This window comes from Terrapene carolina, unplaced genomic scaffold, assembly GCF_002925995.2.
Source record: "Terrapene carolina triunguis isolate 2854851 unplaced genomic scaffold, T_m_triunguis-2.0 Scaffold193, whole genome shotgun sequence".
In the NCBI taxonomy this organism is placed as follows: Eukaryota; Metazoa; Chordata; order Testudines; family Emydidae; genus Terrapene; species Terrapene triunguis.
In genome coordinates this window covers 7,007,860-7,035,852 of record NW_020664544.1, presented here as the reverse complement: position 1 = coordinate 7,035,852, position 27,993 = coordinate 7,007,860, and the positions used below count along the sequence as shown (strand labels likewise).

The window sequence follows — 27,993 nt, the reverse complement described above, 5'->3', positions numbered from 1 at the left end:
TGGAAAACGTTTGAACCCCGGGGGGATAGTGGGGAGAATGGATGGGGTTGGACTGGGAGGGGCCCAGCGAGCAGAAAAGAAATACCCCTCCTCCCCCCCCAGGGCGATGGAACCGTCGTGCCTATTAATAATGATGATTAATAATTAATAACGGCTGCCGTTTAATGAAGTCCCTTTCAACCGAACATCCCCCGGGCTCTCGACAAACTGGTTTGGCAAACGGCAGGGGCTCGATCCTCGTTCCCCATCTCACCCCTGTGGCACCGGAGCTGATTTCAGAGAAGCTAGCACCCTCAGAGCACCGCCCGGCGCTGATGTGCGGCCATCTCTGGGGTGGGATGCGGCAGCGAGTTTGGGACAGGAAGTGAAGCGGGAGCCTGTGTTTCACTCTGAAACTGCAGTGGGGAGGGAGGGAATGAGGCGAGAGGTTTGTTCGTGGTGTGACTCTAGGGACTGTAATGAAGTGATGCTGGGAGTGGAGGTAACTTAACCCAGCATATGAGGGAGCGAATAGCAATTTGAGCAGGTGCCTGGGAGTCAGGACTCCTGGGTTCTATTCCGATCCCCGTGAGGGGAATGTTGGGTATGCCTGGCTGTCCAATCGGTGCCTCTCATCTGTTGACTCTCCCCATCCCATCTCCTCAGTCAGCGTCACCGGCTCAGCACCATGAGTGTCTGATCAGTGCTTAGGTGTGACTACGTTTAAACTCGGCCTCCCAATTCAGCCGTAGCAAGCATGCAGTCGGGGGGGGGTTGGACACACACGGCTGCAGAACATACTCAGATTGTGCCGAATCTCCGCTTCCATTAAAAGAAAAAAACCTCAACCCTCAGGGCTGAGCGTAACTGACACGGGGCCGTCTGGGTCTGCAGAGAGCCTGAAACAATAACTCAGAGGTGGGAACTCCCCTCTCCATTGTGGGGTGTTTATAGTCCTGGCTTTACAGAACTCACCTGTCTCCTCCAACTGAGCCTGAAACTCAGTTCAGTTTTAGTCCAGCGGGGCTGGCAGGGGAGTTTTCACTGGATTCGTTGTTTTATTCTGTACTGTGCCCCTTCTGGCTCAAGGAGGCGCTAGTTTACCTCTTGGGTGTCTCATCCATCCCATTCTTGCAGTGACCCCTGCTGGAGGGGCTAGGATAGGGTGACCAGATGTCCTGATTTTATAGGGACAGTCCCGATTTTTGGGTCTTTTTCTTATATGGGCTCTGATTTCCCCCCACCCCGATCCCGATTTTTCACATTTGCTGTGTGGTCACCCTAGGCTAGGAATTGGTGTCGGTTGCTCATTCGTTCTCCCTCTGGGTCCCTACCGGGCTACCTGCTGGCTTGGTTACAGATTGGCCTAGATTGCCCACACCTAGCCCCTTTTCTTAGGCAGGCTAAGAACTGGTCAAGATCACTCATTTTCATTCTCCCCAGGTCCCTTGCTGGTCCTCGGCTCCTGCTTCCAGAGCAGCTCTTCACCCACCAGAACCCGACGGTATCTACCGTGGCCCCTGCACGGCGTGTGTGGAGAACCCTGCCTCGACCTATGTTTGATTCGTTCTCCGCACAGATGGTTTCGGTGAGTGAGTCTGTTTGTCGGGGAAGGTTGGACGGCGTGCGTTTCTGGCAGCCCTCGCTCCATTATCCTTCCGGTGGAAACACTAACACAGGCTTGGCAAATACAGCGTTGGGTGCAGACTATGGCATAGTTTTGTCCCTGGATTTCCCCGCGGGGGAAAGGGAGGGAGGACGGCCTGGTACGATGGGATATCTGTGGCCAGTTGTAATTGATTTGACACTGAATGTTTTCCGCCCCCGGGAGAGCAGAAACCGTATTTCCTGATTTAAAAGGCTCAAGGGCTCCCAACTTCCTGGGTATTTGCCTGCATCACAGACCCAGACCACTGCCTGATTTGGTTGTGGATGATTGACAGCACCTGTTGTGGGAGTGGGGATCCTGGCAGGGAGAGCGCAGCAGGTCAGCACCATGCAGAGAACTGACCATGGCAGGTCAGAATAACCAGGTCATGGTTGAGGGGCCTCGGCAGAGATGTGGGGGACCCCAGGGCTGGGCCAGATTGGGTCAGTGTGTAGGCGTGTGAGAAGGGACGGGGGCTCTCGGTCAGAAGGAAAATGCTCGGCGCTCCAGTACTAGAATAGCCGGTCTCCCCGGGTTGGGGGAGTGGTGAACAGGAGGGCTGGAATAGAAAGCAGCATTCCAGGGCCGCTCGGAGCCTACTCGGTGGAGCTGTGCCGTGCAAGTTTGCCTCACACCTGCAACAGACCTGCCTGGCCGCCATCCCAGCGCGTGTGGTGTGACCTCCCCAGCTAATCCGGGACAGCACTTGAAGGAGACCTCCGAAGAGCGCTGCAGGCAGAGCTGTGGGTGATTCACTGCTCTTCCCACTGACTCGTGGTTGAATCAATCCTCCAGCTTGAGGTCGTGCTGCTGGAAGAGCCGTTCTCTGCGGGAGCCGTGAAGCCAAGTTCCTGGCTTCTTGCGCTTGTTAATTTCCAGTGCAATTGGACGAGAGTCAGGGTGTCGATCCCAGGGTCCTGGCTGGAAAAGTGCATTCTGTCTGCTTCAAATTCTCCCGCTGTATTTCCAGTTGGATTGAACTCAGCAGTCTGGCATGGCATTGCTGCTAAACAGTGGCTGTGCTCTCCCCCCCCCCCAGAAGTGGCCGCATTTCAGCAGTGGGTACAACGATCCCTGTGTGTAGACAATACATCAATTTGTTAAAATGTTTTGGGATCCTTCAGGTATTGAAATGACTAATATTGCTTGGTTTGGACGTGTACTGGAGTTTGTGGGGGAGCAATCTGTGGCTAATAGAATCATAGAACTGGAAGGGACCTCAAGAGGTCATCTAGTCCAGTCCCCTGCCCTCATGGCAGGACTCAGTATTAGCTAGACCATCCCTGACAGGTGTTTGTCCAACCTGCTCTTAAAAATCTCCAATGATGGAGATTCCACAACCTCCCTGGGCAATTTATCCCAGTACCACCCTGACAGGAAGTTTTTCCTGATGTCCAACCTAAACCTCCCTTGCTGCAATTTAAGCCCATTGCTTCTTGTCCTAGCCTCAGACGTTAAGAAGAACAATTTTTCTCCCTTCTCCTTGTAACAACCTTTTACGTCCTTGAAAACTGTTACCATGTCCCCCCTCAGTCTTCTCTTCTCCAGACAAAACAAATCCAAGTTTTTCAATCTTCCTTCCTAGGTCTTGTTTTCTAGCCCTTTAATCATTTTTGTTGCTCTTCTCTGGACTTTCTCCAATTTGTCCGTATCTTTCCTGAAAGGTGGCGCCCAGAACTGGACACCCTGCTCTAGCTGAGACCTCCTCAGCGCGGAGTAGAGCGGAAGGCTGGTTCTACGTTTGACGGACGTCTACAAGCCACGGTCCAGTCTCTTGGCCCAGATGACTGCGAATTGTTCGGTACTGCAGGAAAAGCCCGTGCCGCCCAGGGGGGAGGGGCATGACAAGTTAAAGCAGCGTGGGTGAGTGGTCAGGGCCCTGGATCAGCGATCTGCGTTCAAGTCTGGTGCTGGCTGAATCTTGACTCCCTCTGGGCCTCCATTTGCCATGGGAATAATGGCCCTTCCTTCCTGGGTCTTGTCTATTTAGACTGTAAGCTCTCTGGGGAGGGGCTGCCTCTTGTTATGGGTATAGCTACACTGCAGACGAAGGGGTTACTGCAGCACCGGAAGGGGGTAAGTAGCTGGCGCGCATAGCAGTGGTAGTGAGGATGGAGCTGCCCCCAGTACAAGGCCGCTGGGGGGAGTAGATACAACTCAGGAGTCCCGGGTGCTTGGCCTAGCTCTGCTGTTCCTTGGACAAGTCACGGCCTCTCTCTGTTTTCCCTTTGTCTTGTCTCGTGTAAGGCCTGTGTGGTCTAGTCCCCAGGCTCCGGGGTCCAAGCTGGGATCAGAGACCAGGTTCTGTTCCCAACTCTGCCTCCGCGCTGCTTGGTGACGCTTTTCTCTGTCTTGTCTACTTAGCCTGGAAACTCTTTGGGGCAGAGACTGTCTCTTAATTCGCCTCTCCGGGCCTCAGTTTCCCCATGTAGGAGTAGCAGGGCCGCCCAGAGGATTCAGGGGGCCTGGGGCAAAGCAATTTTAGGGGAGCAGACATAAAAAAAAGCGCCACCCGCTGCGGTGCTTGTACTCACCGGGTGGCGCTCCGAGTCTTTGGAGGCGGGTCCTTCACTCGCTCCGGATCTTCGGCGGCACTGAAGGGCCCCCCATCGCCGAAGTGCCGCCAAAGATCTGGAGCGAGTGAAGGACCCGCCGCCGAAGTCCTGGAGCGAGTGAAGGACCCGCTGCCGAAGTGCCACCAAAGACCTGGAGCGAGTGAAGGACCCGCCGCCGAAGTGCTGCCAAAGACCTGGAGCGAGTGAAGGACCCGCCGCTGAAGTGCTGCCGAAGACCTGGAGCGAGTGAAGGACCCGCCGCCGAAGTGCCGCTGAAGACCTGGAGCGAGTGAAGGACCCGCCGCCGAAGTGCCACTGAAGACCTGGAGCGAGTGAAGGACCCGCTGCCGAAGTGCTGCCGAAGACCCAGAGCGAGTGAAGGACCCGCTGCCGGAGTGCCGCTGAAGACCCGGAGCGAGTGAAGGACCCGCTGCCGAAGTGCCGCTGAAGACCCGGAGCGCCGCCAGGTGAGTAAAAATTAAAAAGGCGCCTCTAGCCAGGAAAGGGATTCTCGGCCAGGGCTCGCGGGGCCCCTGTGGGGCCCAGGGCAAATTGCCCCACTTGCCCCCCGGGTGGCCCTGAGGGGTAGTGATGCTTATCTCATTTGCAAAGACTGTGGAGATCTTCTGAGGAAAAGCACGCCATCAAAGGAGGCGAGATGAACAAGACTGGGTCTTCTCAGCTTAGAAAAGAGACGACTAAGGGGGGATAAGAGACAGGTCTATAAAATCAGGAATGGTGAGGAGAAAGTTAAGGAAGCGTTATTTACCCCTTCACGTACGACACGAACCGGGGCTCACGCAAAGCAATTCCTAGGCAGCAGGTTTAAAAGAAACATACGGAAGTACCTCTGCACACAGCGCACGGTCAACCTGTGGAACTCATTGCCAGGGGATGCTGTGAAGGTCAAAAGAATTAGATCAATTCACGGAGGATAGGTCCATCAATGGCGATTAGCCACGATGGTCAGGGACGCAACCTCATCCCTAAACCTCTGACTGCCAGAAGCTGAGACAGGACGGCGGGGGGGTGGATCACTCGATAATTGCCCTGTTCTGTTCGTTCCCTCTGAAGCACCTGGCTCCAGCCACTGTCGGAAGACAGGATACTGAGCTAGATGGACCATTGGTTTGACCCAGTGTGGCCGTTCTTATGTAAGATCTAGGTATTATTTTGCTATTCACACGTACAGCGCCTGGCACAATGGGGCCCTGATCTCAGCTGGGGCCTGTAGGGGGTGACCGTCGTCCCAATGCCTAATAAATCAAGGTGAGGGATGCAGATCACATGGGGCTAGAGGCGCTTGGGGGAGTTTCATAACATGCCTTTGCCCTTTATATAACTCTTGCCTCTTGTCTGGCAAGGGTTAAATGCCCAGGCTTGAGGTCGGTGGGTTTGCAGGACAGATGAGTCAGGCCAGAGGTAGAATCAGCTCTTGCAGCTGGTGGGTGGGGGGTGGAGGGGAAGGTGTTTGTGGTGTAAAAATCAATTGCAGCCTGGCATGGGGTAGCAGAGTGCTGTGGGTTTGGATCCCTGCTCCTCGGCTCTCTGCCCTGGATCCGAGTACAAAACCCTCCCTTGCCCGCTCTGCAGCTGCTGTGGGGCTGGGATTTGGGTGGAAGGAGGCGGGGGGGGGGGGGGGGAACTGCAGAGGGGGAAGGAAAAGGTGGGGGACGTATAACTGTGCTGGTTCACACACAAAAAGGCAGAAGATGCAGGAAGCAACGTAGTGGAGGGGGAGCTTTTGTCATCTGGCATCTTCAGGGTCCTGGTGCCGCCTGGTTCCCGTGCTGGGGGCCTTGGGAAAGGGAAGGGAGCCAGGCCAGACATGGCGTGGCTGGTGAAACCCACTCCTGCCTATCCAAGGGGACTAGTGATTTGGGGGGCCCAGGTCGAGACCCCTTAAAGGGGTAGGCGCCTTCTGAAAATCCAGCCCCTCTAAGGCGTCTCGCCTCGATCCTCCCAGAATCAAGGCGCCCCAGTTTGACTCCTCGCTGCTGGGAGTCTTGGCTGGAGACGAGAGCCTGGAGGGAGCGCTGCCCCGTGTCGCCGGAGCGATTGGTCGATAGCGACAGCGCCCTGCGGTTCCCGATGAGCACCCCCAAGGGCGTTGCGGGGAGCGGGCCTTGCACGCCGCCGGGGGCGGATCGCCAGCCCCGTTTTACCGGTGGGGGAGCTGAGACGCGGGGAGGTGGCCAGATGCATCCAGCGGGGCCCAGGACTGGCTCCCGGCCCTGTGCTTTGAAGGACACACGGGCGCTGCTTGGCTGGCGTGCCATGGCGAAGAGGAGGACTAGCTGTGACCCATTGCAGCTGAGCCCTGCGGCCTTTCGTTCCTCCCCACACCCCGACCCTTGTGTGTCTGCCGCTCAGATTCTGCCTCCTGAGATCTCAAGGGACAGCGCTGCGGGATGCGGGGAAGCTAAAATCAAACCCCGTGGGGCCTGATTCCTCTGTGACTTGGTCGGAACATAGAGAGGCAGTGTGTAGGGCTGGATGGCGCTGGGTTTTCTTCCTGGGTCTGCCTCTGACCATGGGCAAGTCCCTTGGCCGCTCTGTGCCTCAGTTTCCCCTCCCACCCTTTGCCTGTCTCTTTAGCTTGTGAGTTCTTTGGCGTCTGCCTCTCGCGGTGTGTCTGCGCAGCTTGATTGGAGCCTCTGGACACTACTATAATACGAGTAATAAACAGAGGGGTTACTCCAGATTGGCATGGTGGTAAGGGAGAGGAGAAGCCAGGCCCCTAGGGGGTCAAGTGGAGTTTCCCCAGGGATGAATTTGGCCCCTCGAAGCTCTCCACTGAGAGGTGATGCTGTGAACTCCCTGACTTCTGCCCCCAGTGGGTTCATGAATGGGCACAATCTGATGGCACTGAGTGGCCATGTCAGAGTCAAAGTATTTCTAAGGGGAGAGACGCTAGGCATCAGAGCAGCGTACGGTGACTGAGCCGTAGCACTGAAACCACAGGCCAGCGTCTTCTAACTCACGTGGTTAACGGTAGGCGGCCAGCATGGCATTTAGGGGGCTGATTTCGCCAGGGAGCCAACCCACAGCCTCTGTCATCAGCGCCTCGGCAAAGCAGGTCTCTTCCGGCCAGGTGCCCCGCCACCTGATTTTCAAAGGAGATGAATGCGCCCAATGCAACTGCCCCTCTGAAAACCAGATCCCAACTGGGGCTTCAGCCGGCCTGCCTTGCAAAGGCTGCAGGGAACAACCACACCAGCACCTAAAAGGTGCCCCCGGCCAGTGTTTGGGGGGTGGGCGTTGGAAACGGACCCGGCAAATCAAGAACAATCAAGCCAGGGAGTTGAGGGGTGCACCTGAAACCCTTCCCCCACCAAAGCTGCTATTCCCCAATTATGATAGTACCCCCCCCACCGCCCGCACACCCCTTTTTCCGACCCCTTGAAGCGCTGCCCCCAGCCTCCCTCCCCCAGATCACCAGGGAAAAGGGGAAGCCTCCGTTTAGAGCCAGGACAGGCCCGCAGGACAGCACCGCTGCTGCAGACGGGCAAGGACTCTGCCTCATGCCTTGGCCCGGAGCTAGGCTGCGAGCGAATAAGCCTTCGTGCCATGGAGGGCGGGACGGGGTCGGGGGGGCAGCCAAAGGGGGACGTGGTAACTGGCTTGGAGGGGGAAGAGCGGATCTGTCCCCCTGCGAAAGGCGCCCAGAGCACCGCCCGCACCAGAGGGGGCTGAGTCGAGTTTGTGGCTGTTTTTAATAAGTCGATGGCAGAGCTGGGGGGCTTTCGTTGTCCCGGCCCCCTCCTACTGGGGCGATTCGCTCAGTGGCTTAGGGGTTTTGCAGGGGACGCCCGGCCCTGTTGCTTCCTTGAGGCGGGGAAGAAGAGAAGGGCCTGTGTGATCTCTCTAAGACCCAGAGGGAGCCTAGGCCGGGGCGGTAGGCTGTGCTGATTGCAGAAGAGCTGGAGCCTTCGGTCTCCATCACCAGCCATTCAGGCGCAGAAAGAGAGAGGGAGGAAGAGGAGGAGGAGGAGGAGAAGGGGCGAGGGAGGGAAGCTGATCACCCGGCTGGCAATGGCCTGAGCCGATCCCTTAGGAGATCCAGCGCTCCTGCCCTGCCTGCCCGACCAGCCCTGCCTCCTCGCCACCCCGCTCCCTTTTCGCCTGCACAATGCCAGCTCTGCGGCGTAGCCCCTTCCTACACTAGGGGGGCTCTGCTGAGGATGTGAGCCGGCGGGCAGGGAGAGCCATTGTGGGGAAGAGGAGCCAGCCAGAGGAGGCCGAGCGAGGCTATGAGGTGTGGGCGACCGGAGAAGGCTCCTCGCTGAACCATGATGAAGACGGAGCCCCACGCCGCCAGCCCCGGCAACAGCAGTAGCGGCAGCCTGAGAAGCGCCTCTCCCCACAGGAACGCCTACGAAGCGGGGATCCAGGCCCTCCGAGCCACAAAGGATGCCCTTGGGGCCGCCGAGAGCGAAGAAGCCAAGAAGGCCAGGAACAAGAAGTATGGCTCCAACGTGCACCGGATCAAGAACATGTTCCTGCAGATGGGGACCGCCCCGCCGGGCGAGGGCACCTGCGACCTGGCCAAGGTGAAGGAGAAGCCCGTCCGGCTTTCCTTGCCCAGGGCCAGCAGCCTGAACGAGAACGTGGACCACAGCGCGCTGCTGAAGCTGGGGACCAGCGTGTCGGAGAGGGTGAGCCGCTTCGACTCCAAGCCCGACAAGCCGGTCTCCAAGCTCCAGGAGACCCGGAAGATCTTCGAGCGGAGCCTTCAGGAGAAGGAGACCACCAACAAGCTCCTGCTGAGGAAGGAGAGGGCCGGCTTCCAGGACAGGAAGCTGGATGTGGTGGTGAGGTTCAACGGCAGCACGGAGTCCCTGGACAAGCTGGACACGGAGGCCGTGTCGCCCACCGTCAGCCAGCTCAGTGCCGTCTTCGAGAAGGCCGACCTGAGGAACAACCTGCACAAAACCCCCAGCAAAGTTGGGCCCCTCAACTCCAAGATCGTCAGCAAGAGGTCCCGGGTCTTCCTCCAGGGTCCGGAAGGGGGCAAGGCGGAAGCCAGGGGGGGCGACGGGCCGGCTCCCCAACTGAGAGGCGACAAGGCCCAACCCAAACCGGTCGCGCCCAGGCCGGGCGAGAAGGACGCCATGGGCCCACGGGCCCAGAGCGTCCAGGAGGTGCGGAAGATTAAGCCGGTGGAGGTGGAGGAGAGCGGGGATTCGGAGCAGGAGTTCGAGGCCGCCGAGCAGGCGGAGGAGAGGGCGGCCGAGCAGGACAAGAGCAAGAGCTTGGCGTCTGGGCCCGAGAGGGCCGAGATGATCCAGGCCGAGGTGACGGTGCATGCGGCCTTGGAGAACGGCGGCCTGGCTGCGGAGAAACATGGGCAGGCCCCGGAAGTGGACGCCTACCCCGAGGAGGAGGGCAAGGCCGAGGGGCAGGAGGAGGCCGACCTGGGCGATGAGTCCAAGAAGGAGGACTTCTCGGAGGCCGACCTGGTGGACATCAGTGCATACAGTGGGCTGGGGGAGGACTCGGGGGGGAGCGGGCTGGACGAGGACGAGGAGGCCGACGGGCTGTACGAGCCCGAGTCGAGCTGCGTGGAGATCCCCGGGCTGTCGGAGGAGGAGGAGCTGGCTTCCAACCGCAAGATCCAGTTCAGCACGGCTCCCATCCAGGTAGGCCGCTGGGCGTCCCCGCGCCTCGCCAGGGTGGGGATAACGGGCCGGGCGCGCCAGCCAATGGAGCCCTCTCAGCGCCCGCAGGGAGGTGCGAAGAATTCTAGGCGGGGGTGTCATTCCCACCCTGGGGCACGTGACGAGGAAGTGTCAGAGCTGGGATCAGAACCCAGCAGTCCCTAGCATCTAGCCCCATGCGCCACCTCCCTCCCCGCCACCCGGTAGCTCCCTGCCTGGGGATTTTTCCAGATTGTCACGCCATCGCCCCCAGTTAGCATTGGGCCAGCTGGGGTGGGATGCCAATGATATTGGACTCTAGGGGTGCCAGGCTATCTGTGCCAACGTGCTGTCTGTGCGCCGGCACCCATGAAATGCAGCCACTGCTGGGGTGGCTGGACAGCATCCGTCCAGTACACACTCGTTCGGGGCTGGGGGTGGGCGAAAATATTGGTCAGGTGCAGCAGAGCCAACCCCTCGCTGGGGTGAGAAGTGCCAAGGGGCTATCAAGGGCTAGGCAGGACCGTGGGGTAGGGTGTGGGTCCCCCCGCACCCCGGTGAAGGTCTGAGCCAGCCCTGAACCGGTGATTCCAGGGGGTGTAGGTATGTGGCGTGTCTCTAGCCCATTAAGCCATCCCCATTTGGTGGAGCGAGCAGAACCCGCCTTCCTCTTCCGCTGGCAGAGCGCGGACTGGTTTCAGACACCACCTGCCCGCCCGGAGCCCAAAGCCAAGCCAGGCCTGGGCAGCTGCCGAGGCTGCTGGATTCTCCGCAGGCCGGATGAGGCTGCCCCCTGGCATTGTGGGCAGATCTGTGGCATGGGGCGGGCGGGTTGCTGGCTCGAGGAGGGGTCTGAGCAGTGTGGGGCAGGAGAACATCCTGGGTACGGGGGGAGTCTGCTGTGTACCCCAGGAGCCTGGCTTCTCTCAGGGATGGACAGCCTCAGGATAAGGATGAGATCATGAAGCTGGCGAGGAGGGTGAAGGGAGGATACCAGCTGTCTGATCCTACCTCAGGGGAGGTCTTTCCATTGGCATCTGGGTTTGCCCCCCCCCCCCGACACGCTGCTCCTCTGCCCCTTTGGGGGCCTGCGAGAAGAGGCTACAATCACCCCAGCTTCCTCTCTGGAGTTACACCCGGGGCAGCATTTGGCCCAGTGCCTGTGATTTGGGAATGGGAGCCAGGAGGACTCGCTTGGCGTGGATGGATGTGTGTGCATATCGGCCGGCGCCCTGCTCCAGTGCCCTCGCCACTGGGGTGCATAACCGACCCTCTGCACCCACCCTAGATCCAGGGGATGGGAGCCCGGGCGCTGGTGGAGCCCCCAGGAACAGGTGCATTATCACAGCAGCCACTCCCAAGCCCCCAGCTGTGGTTGTGCAGCTGATGAAGTGGTGGGGGGTTGGCCCATGGTGCGCCTGCTCCCCCACCCAAAGCTTTGCTCCTGGAGTGAGCTGGGGCTCAGAGTGTGGCTGGCGCGCGAGCCATTCCAGGCCGGGTCTGACTCTGAGGGTCTGGGAATCGGGCCGCAAGAGACTCTGGCAGGAGCCAGGCAGCGCTGTTATCCATAGGCAGCCCCAGGGGTTGAGGCGCCTGGGTGGGGAGGGAAGGCTGCGGGGCAGAGGGACCTTTTGCTAAAGCAGAGGGTTGGATGTCAGGAGAGTCGGGTTCCTTGCCCAGCTCTGCCATTGACTCGCTGGGCGATCTTGGGCGAGTCACGCCTGCTCCGTGCCTCGGTTTCCCTACTTGCAGAGCACAGGCCGTCCGGCTGACCGGGCTGCCTGCAGGGTTGGAGGCTGGGCTTGTTAACATTTGGGTGGCAGGTGCTGGAGCAGGACGCATTGCTGTCATCCTGGGGGTGTGGGCCATTGCAGGAGAGTGGGAGATTTGCCCAGTTAGAGGGACGTTAAGACTTTGCTTGTGTGGTGTGCCGTGGCCGGGAGAACTGGATGCAGATGAGCCCTGCTGGGTCTCCTTAGTGGCCTGTCGGGGTAGGAGGTGGGAGTGTGCAGCTGCTGGGCTGAGCAGCGGTGGCTGGTCTTGGCCTTGTGGGCGGTGATTTTGGATTGTGCCCCTCTTCTCCATGTGATGAGTGTCCCAGGGGTTGACTGGGCTCTTCTCCCATTGCTGGCCTTACGGGGACAGTGATCTTTGTAAAACCCCTTCTCCCAGGGTGGAGCTGCCTGAGCATCACGAATGAAAGCCCTGACTGAGATCAGGGCCCCGTTGCGCCAGGCGCTGCGCGTACAGAGTCGGAGCCCTTGCCCTCAAGAGCTCACCATCTAAACAGCCCCGACAAAGGGAAACAGACTTGCCCAAGGGTCACCCAGTAAGTCTGTGGCAAAGCCAGGTCTCCTGGGCCCCGGTCCAGTGCTCTGTCCTCTGCACTGGACTGCCTATCTCTCCACTCGCCTACAGCTGCCTCTCATCCATTGTTTGGCATGTCTCAGCATGGGATCTCTTGGGAGGAAGGGCTAGCCATTGGTCATGTCCCTGAGCTAACAGGCAGTGGTGTAGTATGTACTCCTCTTCCCCTGTGGGGTGGCCTTCGGGGGGTGGGGGATCCCCAGAGGAGAAGGAGCTCCGAGCGGTGAAGGGGTGTGGGGGCGGGGAAAGAGTGGCAGGGTGCCCGGTATCAGGGCTCTGCTGATCTCTGGACTGTCATGCCCCCCCTCTCCTGCCCGGGTGCAGCAGAAGTGAGAAAGGGGAAGTCTCACCCCCCCGTGAGATGTGCCTGCTTTATCGTCACAGCCTCTGAGCAAGCGGGACCGGCCCTCCTGGAGATTCACCCCGAGCCAGATGGGCACGGAAGAGCCTGGGATGGGGAGAGGAGGGAAGGGAGGGGCGACTGTGCCAGTGATCTGGGGCAGGATTCGGGGGTGGGGGCAGACACAGACATGGTGCCTGGGGGGGGAGGGGGACACAGAATGAGGGAGATCCCTGGCAAAGGGACGCGGGGGTCCACTGCTGTCAGTTGGCAGGGAAGTTATCGTGCTCCACATCCCCTGGAGCAGGCAGGGCCCAGCCGGGCTCCTGATTGTAGATGGACCCAGAAGCCGCCTGTGCCGGCTGACCCAGGGCAGAGGAGCAAACGGGTGTTGGGTTCAGTGCAGCCCCTTGGCTATTGCTGTCTGAGGGGCGGTAGCCAGGCCACGAGCCATTCTGAGCTGTCACCAGGGCTGGCAGGGGGGACATCAGTGCCACCGGGGGCCAGCCGAAGCACACCACCTTCCTGCCACATTGCTAATGATCCCAGTGCCGGGGCATGGCCGGGGGCTTGTGATGCCACAAAGCGGAGTGGCGATGCCCAGGGGGACGATGAACTCCGGGGGGCCGGGCCGCTATTTCTGGGCATTCGCGACTTGCTCGCACTCGTATTCCCCTTGACTGGAGGAGCAGCAGTTGCTTTGTCTCTGAGTTCGGTTATTTATAGAGCCGCGTCCCCGATTGCGTTGCTGAGTCAGTTGGATCACTTCTCTCGGCACCTGGGGCGGGCTGGGGTAGGGTCACTGGTGGGCTGCGTTTGAGGAACTGTTCTGAGAGGCCCGCTCCTCCCCGGACACCGAAGCAGCCGGGGGGTTCGGAAGAGTGCACCATGGAGGGTGCTGGGATCCTGTGACCATCTAGCCATTGGTGTCACAGCTAGAGTACTGGGAAAACCTGGCCCTTTCGGTGCCTAGATGGGCGTTGGGCCCTTTGGAAAATCAGTCTCTGGTTGTGGCGCTTAGCCCGAGGACTGTGATTGTGGGGAGTGGCCAAGTGCTGTATTTTAAAGCCTGTTGAAATTGTACCGCACAGGCAGCAGAGGGAGCTCCGGAGCACCGGGCATGTATTATGGTAGGGCCTACCTAAACGGTTAGCTGGGGTGTTTTTTTCTCATTGGCGTGGGGGGAGTGGCGCATTGCGAATCGGGAGGGCGAACTTCAGCCGATCTGGAGGGAGGACAAATTCCGGGCCTGGATTCCTTGCGATTCTCTCTCACGCTGGGAGCTGGGCTAGGCTGGACTTTCTGCCATAGCAACATGCCTCTCAAATGCGCTCCCCTGCCAGGCCCCCAGTTGGCTGGGACCCCCTAATGCATGGGCATGCCCCCCTTGGGGAATGGGAGTAAGGGGATGCATCTCCCTCCTGTCATTCCCAGACCTTCTCGCGCCTGGTAGCCCCTCCCCGCCGACTGCTTCTTTATGTCATCATCACACCAGGGGCGTCATATGTGGACACAGCACCCTAACCTCTGATCACTGAGAGCAGCAGCATAACTCCCCTTCATACCAATGAGGGAGAAGATCAGGACCCGGCTGGAAACATACAACCCAGTGGAGTTGCTATTATATATATTATGGTACTTCTAGAGGCCCCATTGTGCTAGGCCCTGTACATACCGTTCCTGCCTCAAGGCGCTTGGCAATCTAACCAGGCCAGCCCAAGGATGGGTGGGAGGCGAAACAGAGGCACAGACAGGAAATGTCTGGCCCAAGTTAGTGGCAGAGACGAGTCCTAATACGGTGCCCTGCCCACCTGCCCTCTGGTCTTTGCCCATGGCAAAGTGAATACGGACCAAGCCCCCAGCCGGCTTGTCCTGGGGGCGGCTGTCTTTTGCTGCTACTGTTATCCACGATAGCGAGCTAGATGTTAAAGCTGGTGCCTGCCCGGGCTACGATCGCGCCTTCGCTTGTGGCAAAGAAGCTCTGCCAGCCGCCGGCCCTGCAGTCCCCCACTCAAGTACTGAGCCCCCTGGCGGGGTGTGCTCCCCTCCTTAGAGCCGCCCTGCTAACGGGAGCCCCTGCCTTGGGGGCGAGAGGGCAGAGAGAATCCGGCTGCCGCTCCGATCGCGCCGCAATCAGAGTCCGCACGTTGCCCAGCGAGCCGAGATCTGGAGTGAGGAGCGTGTCCGCTTTCTGAGCGTAGCCTCGCTGTAAAACAAGCCCGGGGAGTAGGCCCTCCCCTCCTGGAGCATGGGTTCCACGCCCCGCAACCTCCGCCGTCGTCTGCTCCCAGGGGCCAGACAGCAGCATCGAACGGGGCAGGCTGGATGGAAATGCAGCGGCCGCCATCTTGGCCAACACGGAGGTTTGAACTGGGCACCTCCAGAGCTAGATGCAGGAGAGCCGATAGCTGCCGCTGTACCACTCTTGTATCTGTGCAGCGGCACCTGTAATATTCACTGAGCAGTAGCATGTGGGCCACAGAACGGGGGGCTGTTTTGTTTGGCCTCTTCCTCTACTGTGGGGCCCCCCCCACCAAGAGGACTGGATGTGAGACGAGCCCTCTGCAGGTGACTGATGTTGCATTGCTCAATCGTTACATGGATGGGCTGTTGGAGCTTGTTGGGGCCGAGTGGGGAGAAGGCGAGGGCTGGTCGGGCATGTTCCATGGTGGAATGTTCCGATCAGCTGGCATGGCGTGTTTTTCTCTCTGCCACACACAATGCCCCAGGGAGCTTCATTCCAAAGAGCTTCCTCCCCAGACAACCCAAATACCGAGAATACCTACCGTGAAGGGAGCAGCAGGAGCCGAGGTCCATGTGCACAGAAGCTGTCTGCAAGGAGAGAATTGGCAGTGCCCCTTGGTACGCTGCACAGAGCCTCCTGCCGTGAGGGAACGAGTGTGCCAGGCCCAAGTCCTGGCCCACACCCCCCAGCAGGGGCCCACCACCCCCCAGCGTGTGCTCAGAGGTGGGGAGGGGCTGCTGAGCAGGGAGTTCTGCTCCGCAAACATGTGGGGGTGCAGTTGACGGGGGTGGGGAGGCTTTTGGTTAGCGCGCAGACAGCTGGGCGGGCTGGGCTTGGGTCCAGTTTCTGCCTGGGAAGGGAATTGGATTGGGGCGCAGAGGCTGATACGCCGTCGGGATCGGAATCGTGCATTTGGAAGGCCAGGAGCATCGTCATAAATAACAGCCCTTTCCATCCACGCATCTTCAAGCCCCTCGCAGAGGAAGCAGACATCCACCTTATTGATGGGGAAACTGAGGCAGGGAGGTGATCAACCCATTTGCCCAAAGTCACCAGAGAAGCAGGGTTAAAACCTGGATCTCTGTTATGCTCAGATGCACCCCCACCAGTCATCACGGTCGCTCAGCCCGCCATCGTCTTGGCAAATCCCAAAGGGATGCAGCTTCCTTGCCCCTATCGATCTCTGGCAAGGTGCTGAAGATGGTGTGATTGTAGACGCTGGTTATGTCCGTAGTGTTCCTGGGGTCTCCTGCAGGGTGCCCCCTTTGACGGCGGCGGGGAATTGGTGCTGGCGCCGAGTGGGGTGATCAGTGGTCCTGGGTCGCAGACTAGCCACTGGGCATGTGGTAGCTCAGGCCTCCTGGATGAGGGCTGGGCCAGTGAGAAGTTGGGGGGTCGGGGGTCCTGCCTGAGGGTTAAACCAGTAAATAGTCGGGTTCAGGCGACGGGTGATCCCGTTGCTGGGTTGTCAAGGAAACGGGAAGTCGCAGCGTCGCCTCCCGGCAATACAACAGGCCTTACGTCTTGTCTCCCTGGGCTGCTTCCTGCCGGCGTCCGGTTGGGTTGCTCCATGGCCGCAGGGGCCTGGTTCCCTGTCTCCGCTCCGAACGGCTCCCCCTGCGCTCCCTCTCTGGGTCCCTCAGGCTCTGGGGGCTGCGGCTGGCCTGTCCTCCAAGCTGGCTTAGGAGCGTCCTCACCCACTGCAGCTGGTCGTGGGCTCCGGGGGTGGCTCGGCTCCCTGGAAGGGACGTCTGACTCCTTCCCTGCTCTGCCTCCAACTGGGCTGGGGGGCCAGCCCTTATCCCTCCTGTGCTGTCCCCGCAGGAAGTGGGGGAAGGGACAGGGCTAACTGGGTCCAACCCCTTCTGTGCCGGAATGAGGCCGCCCCACCTTGGCGCAATGTCCATCGCGGGCAGTTGTGTTGCACCACCGAAGCTGTTGGCACCCACGCGCTCGCCCGCGCGGCGGCGTTCCTTGGGGCACACGCTTTGGGATTCGCTGGTCTCCCGTCTGCAGAAAGCTGCCAAAACCGAACCAGCGCTGATGGAGGTGGCTGGCGGGTTCAGCTTCGCATGTCCTCCTTCCTGATCTCCTCCTGCCGCGTGATCTGGAGCCGCTGACGGAGACGACAAGCACCGAGCCGGTGCGCGTCCGCTTTCCTCCGCGCCCGGCTCGTGCTTCCGCACGGCAGAGCTGGTATAACCCTGGTTCCAGGGATCTGCAGCTTCACAGCAAGCTTGAGGTCACGACGGCCCCGCAGCGGCTGCGGAAGGGCCCAGAACACAGCAGCATGCGCCACTGCCCACGATGGTTTGTTGGCTGATCTCCTTGGGCAAGCGGCAGCATGTATTGGTCTGGTTATTAACCCAGAGAAAATGAAGTCCCTGGCCGTTACCGTCCAACAGCCTCCAGCTCAGTATTAACCCGTCCGGATGGGACATGGACCGAGGGGCTGCTGTCAGATATTTGGGCAGCATCCCAGAGCGTGCTGGAGGGTGCTCAAACCATGGCCCTTGGGTCAGCATCATGTCAACTAGGCCTCAATGCATCCCTTTGTGTCACGCACAGTCAACCTGTGGAACTCCTTGCCTGAGGAGGTTGTGAAGGCTAGGACTGTAACAGGGTTTAAAAGAGATCTAGTTAAATTCATGGAGGTTAAGTCCATTAATGGCTATTAGCCAGGATGGGTAAGGAATGGTGTCCCTAGCCTCTGTTTGTCAGAGGGTGGAGATGGATGGCAGGAGAGAGATCACTTGATCATTACCTGTTAGGTTCACTCCCTCTGGGACACCTGGCATTGGCCACCGTCGGTAGACAGGATACTGGGCTGGATGGACCCAGTCTGGCCGTTGTTATGTTCTTATGCCCGTCATTGGCTTGGAAGCGCTGTGGGGGGTTGGGGAGATAATTTCTCGGTGTCTGCAGATGGTGCAGATGGTTGCATTGCTCCTGGAGGCCTGCTCCGCCCGCAGAGGGCAGTGGGCTGGGATCTGCACAAAGGCCTCGGGGCGTAGGGCCCCCGGCTGCCACTGAATTTTGGTGGGATTTGGATGCTGACGTCCCTTTGGTGCCTTTGAAAATCGCAGCCAAGGTTCTAGTCCCTCCTGTGGCCCTGATCCGCTGGGGGACGTGGCGCGAGGCCCTGGCCCTCTCTGTAAAGTGGGAGGGAACGTCTCTGCCCTGCCTGCTCGGGGGGATGTTTGCATGGGGCTCTGAGGGGGTGGGCGGCACCATTGCACAGTGAGCAGGGATCGGAACAATCCACAGGCAGGGAATTGGGTTCAGAACCATCCAGGGGAGCTGGCTCGTTGGGGGAAGGGCTCTGGTTCGCAAGCAGGCCCATGTGGAACGGGACCAGGAGCCCAACAGAGAGGCCTCAGGCCCCCCTCTCCAGAGGGGGATCATTGTGGCCTCGGAGGCAAGCCACGAACTCTGCAAGCCCGTGATCATCCCCCAGCCTGGCCATCTCCTCTATAGCCACCGTTCCCAGGGCATCCGAGCGCCTCTCGAGCTCCCCAGGAGGCTGGGCAGTGCTGGTCTCACCATTTGATGCAGGAGAAACTGAGACGCCGAGGCCCGCCCGGATTGTTCAAGGTATCTCGGTGTTGCAACGCCCAACTGATTTAGGAGCTCGAGCCTCATTTTTCCCAAGGGATTTGGGCACCTGCGAGCCAAACGCCCGTTGACAATTGAGGGGATTTAGGCTCCTAAGTGCCCGAATCCCTTTTGAAAATGAAACTCAGGCTCCTAAATCGGTTGGGTGTTGGGACACTGAACGCAGCAATACCTCCCCGCCTAGAAACCAGTATAGGGGACTTGCCCAAGGTCACCCAGGAAACCTGTGGCAGAGGAGGGAGCTGACTGCTGCTTTCCCAAGTCCCGAGCTAGTGCCCTAACCGCCCGGCCGACTCTCTGGCTGTCCTCTCCAGCTGAGCGCAATGCAGCCAGTCGGGCAGAAGGGCTGGTGTTACGGCCGTTGTGTTGGTCGCTACATGCGCTGGGTATCACAGGGCTTTGCTCTATAGCCCACGACACTGATCCCTAATACTCTTTCGTTCAGAGGGTTTAGCCGAGCGGTGTTATCCCTTCTCCCCCTAGCCCCGTATGGCTGTAATCCTCTCTCCGTGAGCGGGAGATGCTTTATCTGAGAGCCCGGCCGGGGTAGCCCCTGGTGCCTCTTGATGAGCCATCTGCTCCGCCTGCGTTCCCAGGCAGCTGAATGTGGGGGGCCTGGAGGACCCCGAGGGGGGAATGTGGACTGTTCCCCGGGCCACCAGAGAGGCGGCCAGTGCAGCCTTTGCCCTGGCGCGGGGAGCATTCGCATGTCTGCACGGGTCTTGCAAGGAGAGGACGGGCTGCTGCTCCCTTAGCTCTGCAGAGCTGACCCTACAGCTGCCTGTTCCCTTAGCCTAAAGCCGCGCTGAACTGAAAGGAAGGGGTGCTTAGCCGTCCGAGCCCCAGGCCTGCGGGTCTTGCTTATGGGGGTGCTGCAGAGGCAGGCGGGCCAGCACTGCTTCAGAGGGAGTGGAAGAGGAAGTCGACCGCCTGATGGTGGGGTTGCTCTATCCCTCCTTAGCAGCGGGGCCGGCAGGACTGCAAGCGTGGCCTGGCCGCCCTGTTTCCCCCCCCTCCCCCCATTGCAGCCCTGATGAGTTCGGGGGGGCATGGCCTGTTGGGAACCCTTAGGGGCCTAACGAGTGGAAACATGGTGGCAGATCCTCCACTGGTGCCATTGGGCGGCCTTGGTGCCTGGCCGAGTCGCACGTCCGCTGAGGATCTCGCTGTCGTGTGAGAGGGGCAGGATGGCCTCAGCGCTCCGGCAGGGATGGGAGTGTGTGTGTGTGGGGTGGGGGGGAGAGAAGTGAGGTGAATCTGTATGACCCCCACCGTGAGAGAGCCAGCTGCGTCATGGTGCCAGGTAGTTCTGCTCACCCCCAAACAGGGACATCTGCAGTACCTTGACGGACAGCTACCCCCTCCCTTGCAGCTTCGGGGGTGCCCCCTCTGAGACAGCAGATGCCCCATGCAGGAGCTGCCCCATGGTGAGAGTTAATGGGACCTGGGATTTACTGTATTAGACGAACATACAGGCCCAGCTCCAGTGAGTGTCTTCGCTTTTTTCTTCCAGCTCTGAACAGCTGGTGGGATCAATACCTCTCCTCCGGCCTATTGTCTGGGGGAGGTGGAGGGGGTGTTATTGGCCTATAAATCCTCCTTCCCTCCCTTTTCTCCCTGGTTTTGTGTGTGTGAGAGCACGTGTGTCCGGCTTAGCTCATCTGTTCCATTTGGGACCTCCTTCGAATACACCGAGAAAGGGACGGTTGGGGGGATTGGGTGAAGGTCTCCTTAAGAGGTCACTCGGTTAGACTATAAAGAGCCTTTCCATTGTAAAAACGCACGGCCAGCAGCAGGCGGCGGGACAAAGTTCTGCGCTGACGCAAAATCGTCGCAACCCTTGATAAAATAAGCAACTTCCTGCAGAGCAAAGCAACTTTCTAGCCTGGCTGGGTGACCTTCGAAAGGCCAGGTTTCTGACGGGCACAGAGCTCAAGGGCTTCCACTCTGGCAAAAATGCATGCAGGGTAAGGCATGCATGAGGCCCGGATCATGCATGGGATTTGCCAGCTGGAAAGATCATCCCTGGGCTATCCAAGTTGAAAGGGCCGTGCATCGCAGGATGCATGTTGCAAAGATCATGCGTGGAATGTATCCCGGGCTAGGTCTGATCCTTGCGTTTATCTGCAAATGAGTAATCCTTGCATGACTGGCCTCACCCATACCTGATCCTTGTGCTTCCGCCCCTATGGGCGGCTGCTGTCTGGGCTGAGCACGATGCCTGTTCCCCACCCCACCCCCCCTATTCTGCACACTCCCCCAGCTCTGGCCCGGGCTGCACAAAAATGAAAGAGAAAATTTACTCCCCATGGTCTCCTCAGTTTGTTGCTGGTTTCCCTGGTGACTGCATGGAAACTGACCAGCTACAAGAAAACCTGGACCCCTTCCTTCCTTCATCTAGCATGAAAGAAGTGTCTCCCCCCCACCCCCAAGCCTCCAGGGCTTTGCGGCTTCAGGCTACAACTGGTCTTGAGGTGTGAGTATAGCGGAGCAGCATGGACTGGCAAAGACACCCTTGCCATGGGCTGTTAGCTTGCCAGGCAGACCTCTGCCGTAAGCCCCTCACTCCATCTCTTGAAGGAGATGGGCAGATCTCAGCTTCTTCATGTTGGGTCTTACGTCTGGAGCTGCCAGTTCTTGCGGTTTGATCACGAGTCTCGTGATTTGGGGGAGGGAGCTGCGTGCTTGTAATTCCCCAGCTCCTGGACTCATGTGATTACATGAGCGCCTCCCCTTTCCTTTAAAAATGAACAAGTAAGTGTCTAGGGCTTGTTTACACGGTCATGTCTACACTACAGTCAATGCAGTGCTGCGGCTATCCCTCTGTAGCGCCGTAGTGTAGACGCTTCCTGCAATGATGGAAGTGATGTTTACATCAATGTGGGTAATCCACTTCCCCAAGCAGTGGTAGCTAGGGCGACGGACGAATTCTTCCATCAACCTACCTGCATCTACACCTTGGGTTAGCTCTTAGTGACACCGCCTCGAGGTGTGAATTTTTCACGCTGAGCTAACTTGCTCTACATTTTAAGTGTGGACCAGGCCACATAATTAGTTTGCAGCAAACTGGAGTATGAATTTACCCTGCACTCGCCTGCCATGGACTAACTGCCCATGTGGACCCTCCTGACGTGCATGAACAGTCATTAATGCGCTTTGATCTAGTCCTCTTTGAAACGGGACAAATCAAAGCACATTAACCAGCTGGATTGACACAGTCAGTCAGTCCACCGTAGGCTAGTGCAAGGTAGATTCACGCCCCAGCTTGCTGTGAATTGATTGGTCGTGTAGACCTATTAGCATAGCCTATGGGTCAGTGTGTGTTACCGGTCCCCCACCCTCAGTGCCTGATCTGCAGAGAATCTGAGTCTATTACAGCCCAAGTTAGGGGATGCTAGCACTTTAAATCAAGCTGTAGCAGCTCCAGCGTTTAGCCCTGCTTTGATACCTGGAGATCTCGGTGGTTGCTGAGAGAGCTTGAAAATGTGAGCCCTAAAGGCCTGAAAAGCAGAGGGTGGACGAAAGGAACCTAAAATGCATCGTATTTGGCTTAAAAACCTGAGATTTTTTTTAATCTCATGATTTTTGGGGGCTGGGGCCTGACTCGTGATTTTTAAATGCTTGGGCTTGGCAGCGCAGAATACATACAGCTCCTCGAGGGCGCGAGGCTCGCCGCAGTCGCGTCCCTGCTGCAGAGAGTTGAGCACTCTGAGCGGAGAAGGAGTGCCCAGAGGTCGGCATCATGATGAGTATTTATTGTGTGTATCACTGGAGCGACTCGGAACCCAGGACCCTGCTGTACAAACAGAACAATTCCATGTGATCTAGTGCCCGGGCAGTCCAGCCCTGCAGTGGGTTTTCAGGAGAGGGTGGCATGGCTGTGACTGTATCCGGGAAGGAGGTCCCAGGCATAGGGGACTAATAGGGCCAAGAGTGGAGGAAGGACAAGTAGGGAGCAGTTGGCCGAGCTGTTTGGGCAGAGGAGAGGGCAGCGAGGGATCCCTGGATTTCTTCCAAGAGAAGCCACCAGATATGGAGTGTGGCAGTTGGGTTTTGCACAGAGCGTTGTAGCCCTAGGCCCTGCAAGGTACCAGGGCCCTGGCCAGCATCCAGAGAACCTCATCACTAGGGCCCTACCAAATTCACGGCCGTGAAAAACACGGCACGCACCGTGAAATCCGGTCTCCCTCCGTGAAATCTGGTCTTTTGTGTGCTTTTACCCTATACTGTACAGATTTCACAGGGGAGACCAGCGTTTCTCAAACTGGAGGTCCCAACCCAAAAGAGAGGCGCAGGGGGGTCGCAAGGTTATTGTAAGGGGCTTGTGGTATTGCCACCCTTACTTCTGTGCTGCCTTCAGAGCTGGGCGGCTGGAGAGTGGCGGCTGCTGGCCAAGGGCTCAGCTCTGCAGGCAGCAGCGCAGAAATAAGGGTGGCAATGCCATATCATGCCCTCCTTATTTCTGCGCGGCTGCCGCTGGTGGCTCTGCCTTCAGAGCTGGGCTCCCTGCCAGCAGCCGCCGCTTTCCAACTGCCCAACTCTGAAGGCAGCGCCGCTGCCAGCAGCAGCGCCAAAGTAAGAGTGGCAATACCACGACCCCCCTACAATAACCTTGCCCCGCCCCCCAACCTCCTTTTGGGTCGGGACCCCCACAGTTACAACACCGTGAAATTTCAGATGGAAATATCTGAAATAATGAAATTGACGATTTTTAAAATTCCACGACCGTGAAATTGACCAAAACGGACAGTGAGTTTGCTAGGGCCTCACTCACAGTGCTTTAACCCCGGTCCCTAGTCCTGGATGCTCTTCTGCAAATGAACCTTCTTTCCCCTGTCAGCAGCACTGTGCAGATGCTCCCTGTCCATCGGCCAGGAGACCTACTCACCCCCTCTGTGCCGCCTTCCCCATCCTGCGCCTCCTGCAGCCGCAGGCGCCCATTGCAGTCAGGCCGAGACCTTTGCCTGCCAAAGCCCTGGGGATAAAGGTCTCTCTGTGCTCTGAGCGTGGAGCTTCTCCGGGTCCTGGCAGCCAGTGAGAGAGAAGGGAATCCAAGCGCTATCCCCCCTGAGCGGATGTTGGGGGGTTGCTCTCGATGGACTCACCGGTTGGAATCCGCAGCTGCAGAGCTGAGTCTGTGAATGCAGCGAGGGAAGGGAACAAATGGAGGTTCGGAGGCTCTGCTGTGCCTGTTTAATCACAGGCTGCAGGGAGCTGGGCTCGCCGCCTGGATGTTGCACTAGGTACCAGCAGACACGTGTGTGTGCGCCCAGGCACACGCAAACACGCGTGTACAGGCACGAGCGGGTGTGTGTGTGCACGTGAGCGTACGCGCTAGTGCGTATGCACCCACGTTTCTCTATGTGCACAAGTGGACGCATACTACACGCATACTCGTGTACGTGTGCCTGCTCATCTGTGTGCACTCACATGTGCACAAATACACACGTACTTGCGTGCAACGCTGTGTTGTTTGAGACTGTCTCACATGACCGTCTCAGAAACAAACGAGGGGACCATAGCCTAAATGAACCTACTATAAGTTGCATGCACCACTGGTTGGAAAATCGTACTGGGAGAGTAGTTCTCAATGGGTCACAGTCAAGCTGGAGGGGCATATCGCAGGGGTTTGTCCTGAGTCTGGTTCTAGTCAATATCTTCATAAATGATTTGAATACTGGCTTAAGAGAGCACACACATGAAGTTTGCGGATGATACCAAGCTGGGAGGGGATGCAAGCGCTTTGGAGGACAGGATTAGAATTCAAAATGAGCTTGACAAACTGGAGAACTGGTCTGAAATGAATAGGATGCAATCCAGTAAGGACAAATGCAGGAATGATCAGTGGCAGAGATACACAATGGGAAGTGACTGCCTAGGAAGGAGCAGTGCCGGAAAGGATCTGGGGTTACAAATGAAATATGAGTCAATAATGTAATATTGTTTCCAAAAAAACAAACATCATCCTGGGGCGTATTAGCAGGAGTGTCGTAAGCAAGACACGAGCAGTAATTCTTCCATTCTACTCAGCACTGCTAAGGCCTCAGCTGCGGTAGTTGTATCCGGGTGTGGGCACCACACTTCAGGAAAGACAATTGGAGAAAGTCCAGAGGAGAGCAAAAATGACGAAAGGCCTAGAAAATACGACTTACTAGAAAAGACTGAAACAAATGTGTGCACCGGAAAAGAGAAGACTGAGGGGGGACGCGAGAGTGATTTTCAAGTACGCAAAAGATTGTTATAAAGAGAAGATTTATAAATTGTTCTGCTTAACCACTGAGGATAGGACAAGAAGCAATGGGCTTAAATTGCAGCAAGGGAGGTTTAGGTTGGACATTAGGAAAAACTTCCTCACTGTCAGGGTGGTGAAGCACTGGAATAAATTGCCTAGGGAGGCGGTGGAATCTCCATCATTGGAGATTTTTAAGAGCAGGTTAGACAAACCCCTGTCAGGGATGGGCTAGATAATATTTAGCCCTGCCTCAGTGGATAGGACTGGACCAGATGGCCTCTGGAAGTCCCTTCCAGTCCTACATGTCTCTGATTCTATGCACACACACATGTCGGTATGTGCACATGTGTACACACGTGTGAACATGTGTACACACCCGTGTGCACATGCACACCGATGAAGATTCATGCCCGAGGTAGACTCCATTCCTAGATCTCTTCCTGGGGGGCGGGGGCTGCACCCCGGGTCCATTCCGGGTGGGCACAAAGATTCAGTTCCGGTTCTTCCCAGGGGATAGACAGCCTAGTAGAAACGTCTGCTTTTCTGCCCCTAGTCTGCTCTCCCTGCTGGACACATGCACGGGGAATTCCTGGCCTGAATGCGTGTGCTTTCCGCAGATGGCTGCCAGGCACGACTCCCCTGGGTGTGCTGTACCAGGAGCACTCGGAGAGCCGTTAACTCCCTCGCTGGGAGTGCTTGGCAGCTTGTGTGTGGGCTGGGCTGCTGGTACAGCTCCGTTTGATTCTCACATCCTCAGGGTAAGGAGGGTCTGCAGCGCACAGGGATCTTCCCCTCGTGGGAGAGGGGGCCTGGCGGCTGGCAGGTCTCCTGCAATCATCAGGGCATCTGCGGGTCTGCTCTGTTTGGGTTACTTGGGAGAGTACCACGGAGCAAGACTTTAGCCCCACGGCTGCCCTAGGACCCAGGTCAGGGCCTGTGTTGTGCCTCCACAGGCTGTGGTCCTGCTCTCGTTCGTTAGCTAACTGGGGCAGGGGGATGGGCAGGAGACAGGTGCGGAAGCTGTTGATTCTTTGCCGGTACCAGAAAGTCTCCTCTTGACTTTGGAGCAGGCTGTATCCGGTGCTTGTCTGGGGCTGGTCCTGGGCTGGGCTCCGTTGACCCAGGAGACGTAACAGCGGCGTGTGACCCTGCGTAGTTAACCCCCGTCGCGCCGTTCCCCAGCGCTCCCTCTTCCTGGAGCTGCACACTCCGCCCTCCCTCAGGACTAGGCGCCGACGCCAACTGGTGTCATATCAGCCGCCAGATGGTCACGACTTCTAGTCACGAGTGAGCCGGGCTGGGTACGAACCTGCGGCCTCTGACAAACCCTGCGACTCCCTGCCAGAGACCCCCTGACCTACTTCCTGGCTTTTAATTATAATGCTCAAATGTCCTCCTCCATGAGGAATGGCGGTGCCTGCTTCTCTCATAGACTCATAGACTTTAAGGTCAGAAGGGACCATTATGATCTTCTAGTCTGACCTCCTGCACAACGCAGGCCACAGAATCTCCCCCACCCACTCCTGTAACAACCCCCTGACCTGTGTCTGAGCTATTGAAGTCCTCAACTTGTGGTTTAAAGACTTCAAGGTACAGAGAATCCTCCAGCAAGTGACCCGTGCCCCATGCTGCAGAGAGGAGCAGAACCCCTGGGGGACAGGGTTGTCCTCCTGCCAGAGGTGCCCTGCCAGGGCCATGCCCAGTCGGCTATGGGGAAAGGGGAAGCTGCCGGGTACCAGGCTGAGAGCAGGAAATCCCCATGGCAGGAGAAGAGGCCATGCGTTGGGATTGGAAAGAGAGTTTTCTAGATGAGTAAATACCAGGCCATGCATCTGCCTGCCTCAGCTTTTTCTCTGTCTAGCTGTCTAATCCCGAGTGTACACATCTCTGTGTCTATCCCCATGCACCACAGCTTCCCCCAGCCCCGCCTGCCCTGTGCGGCTCCCGGCACCCCCGCCCCCTCCAGCAGCCTGCAGATCCCGCGAGCTGGGTACCACAGTGGCGGGCGCCGCGCTCTCCCCACCCCTCTCGCCTCTCACGCTTACTCCAGCCTCTAATCGAGCCCCGCAGGCTGTCGCAGGAGAAACGAAGCGTGAAAACTCTTCCCCGTGAAGCCCGGGACAGTGCTAATTAATCTGCCAGCGCGGCCGTCTGCCTGCCACCACCCGGCCTCCCCAGCACGCCCGTCACCTGCAAAGCCTGGGAACGACATGCCTGCTTGGTGTGTCCCCCGCCATCCTTCTAGCTCCGCTCAGGCTGCGTGGGGTCCCCTCCAGGATGAGGGATCCACCCCATAACCTGCCCCCCAGATCTAACTTCAAGGGAAGGTCCCATTTCCAGCTCCTCCATCCCTTCCTCCCACCCTCTGCGATCCTGCCCTGTCAGCATCTTCCGCTTGACTCCGTTCCAGCTTGGGTCCTCCACGGCCCCTGCCCGCTCCCACGCCGCCCATCCACGCACAACCCTGGGCGCGGACCTCCTCTGGGTGCCATGGCGGAGAGCCGGGGAGGCAGGACCCCAAGCCAAACATGCTGGGGGTTGTAGTAATCCAGGGATAGCCGCTTGAAACTGACCCATTGGGTGGGTGCTCCCTGGCACCCTGATCTCAGAGAGAGCCCTGGCATGGGTACCCTACTCTGGGTGGCACTTAGGAGCCTTTTAGCTCAGGCTGGCTTGGGCAACGTTCTGGGGACCTTTGGCACCATGAGTGTGGAGGACACTTGTCAGGAAAGCTCTGCTGGAATCTTCCAGGTTTTCCTCAAATTTCCACCCTCCACCCAGCCAGGCTGCATCAGGAGACACACGGACAGAGAGTGCCTCGCCCAGGGGAATTGGGGTGCGCCACCCGGCAGGGTCCTGGCCTAACGCTGGGTTCTCGGCCCCCCTCTATCGCTGACCAGCTCAGCCGCTTTGGAGAAATCACTTCCCCTCTGTCGTGTCCATGTAGAGTGTCAGCGCACCTCCTGGGCAGCTTTTTGCTCAGAGGATAGGGCTTCACTGCAAAGCCAAGGTGGGTTCGGAACTTGGCTTCGCTAACTTGGATTAAAATAGCAGTGTAGACTGCCCTTGTGTGTGCATACAGCTCCTAGCACGGTGGGGATCGGATCTCTGTGTGCGTTCAGCTCCTAGCACAGTGGGGATCTGATCTCTGTGTGTGTACAGCTCCTAGCACGGTGGGGATCTGATCTCAGTGTGCGTACAGCTCCTAGCATAGTGGGGATCTGATCTCTGTGTGCGTACAGCTCCTAGCATGGCTGGGATCTGATCTCTGTGTGCGTACAGCTCCTAGCACAGGGGGGATTTGATCTGTGTGTGCGTACAGCTCCTAGCATGGTGGGGATCTGATCTCAGTGTGCGTATGGCTCCTAGCATG

At 58.3% G+C, this 27,993-nt stretch overlaps 1 protein-coding gene across 1 annotated transcript in view; it reads left to right on the top strand.

Annotated features, from left to right (window-relative positions):
* The first annotated feature begins 8,205 nt into the window (after nt 1–8,205).
* The window catches only part of PPP1R9B (protein phosphatase 1 regulatory subunit 9B), a 78,814-nt gene continuing 59,026 nt past the window's right edge, over nt 8,206–27,993 (top strand). Inside the window, exon 1 of the mRNA XM_026654669.2 lies at nt 8,206–9,824. Coding sequence (XP_026510454.1) covers nt 8,475–9,824 — 1,350 coding nt within the window. The 5' untranslated portion in view covers nt 8,206–8,474. The remainder of the gene's footprint in view (nt 9,825–27,993) is intronic.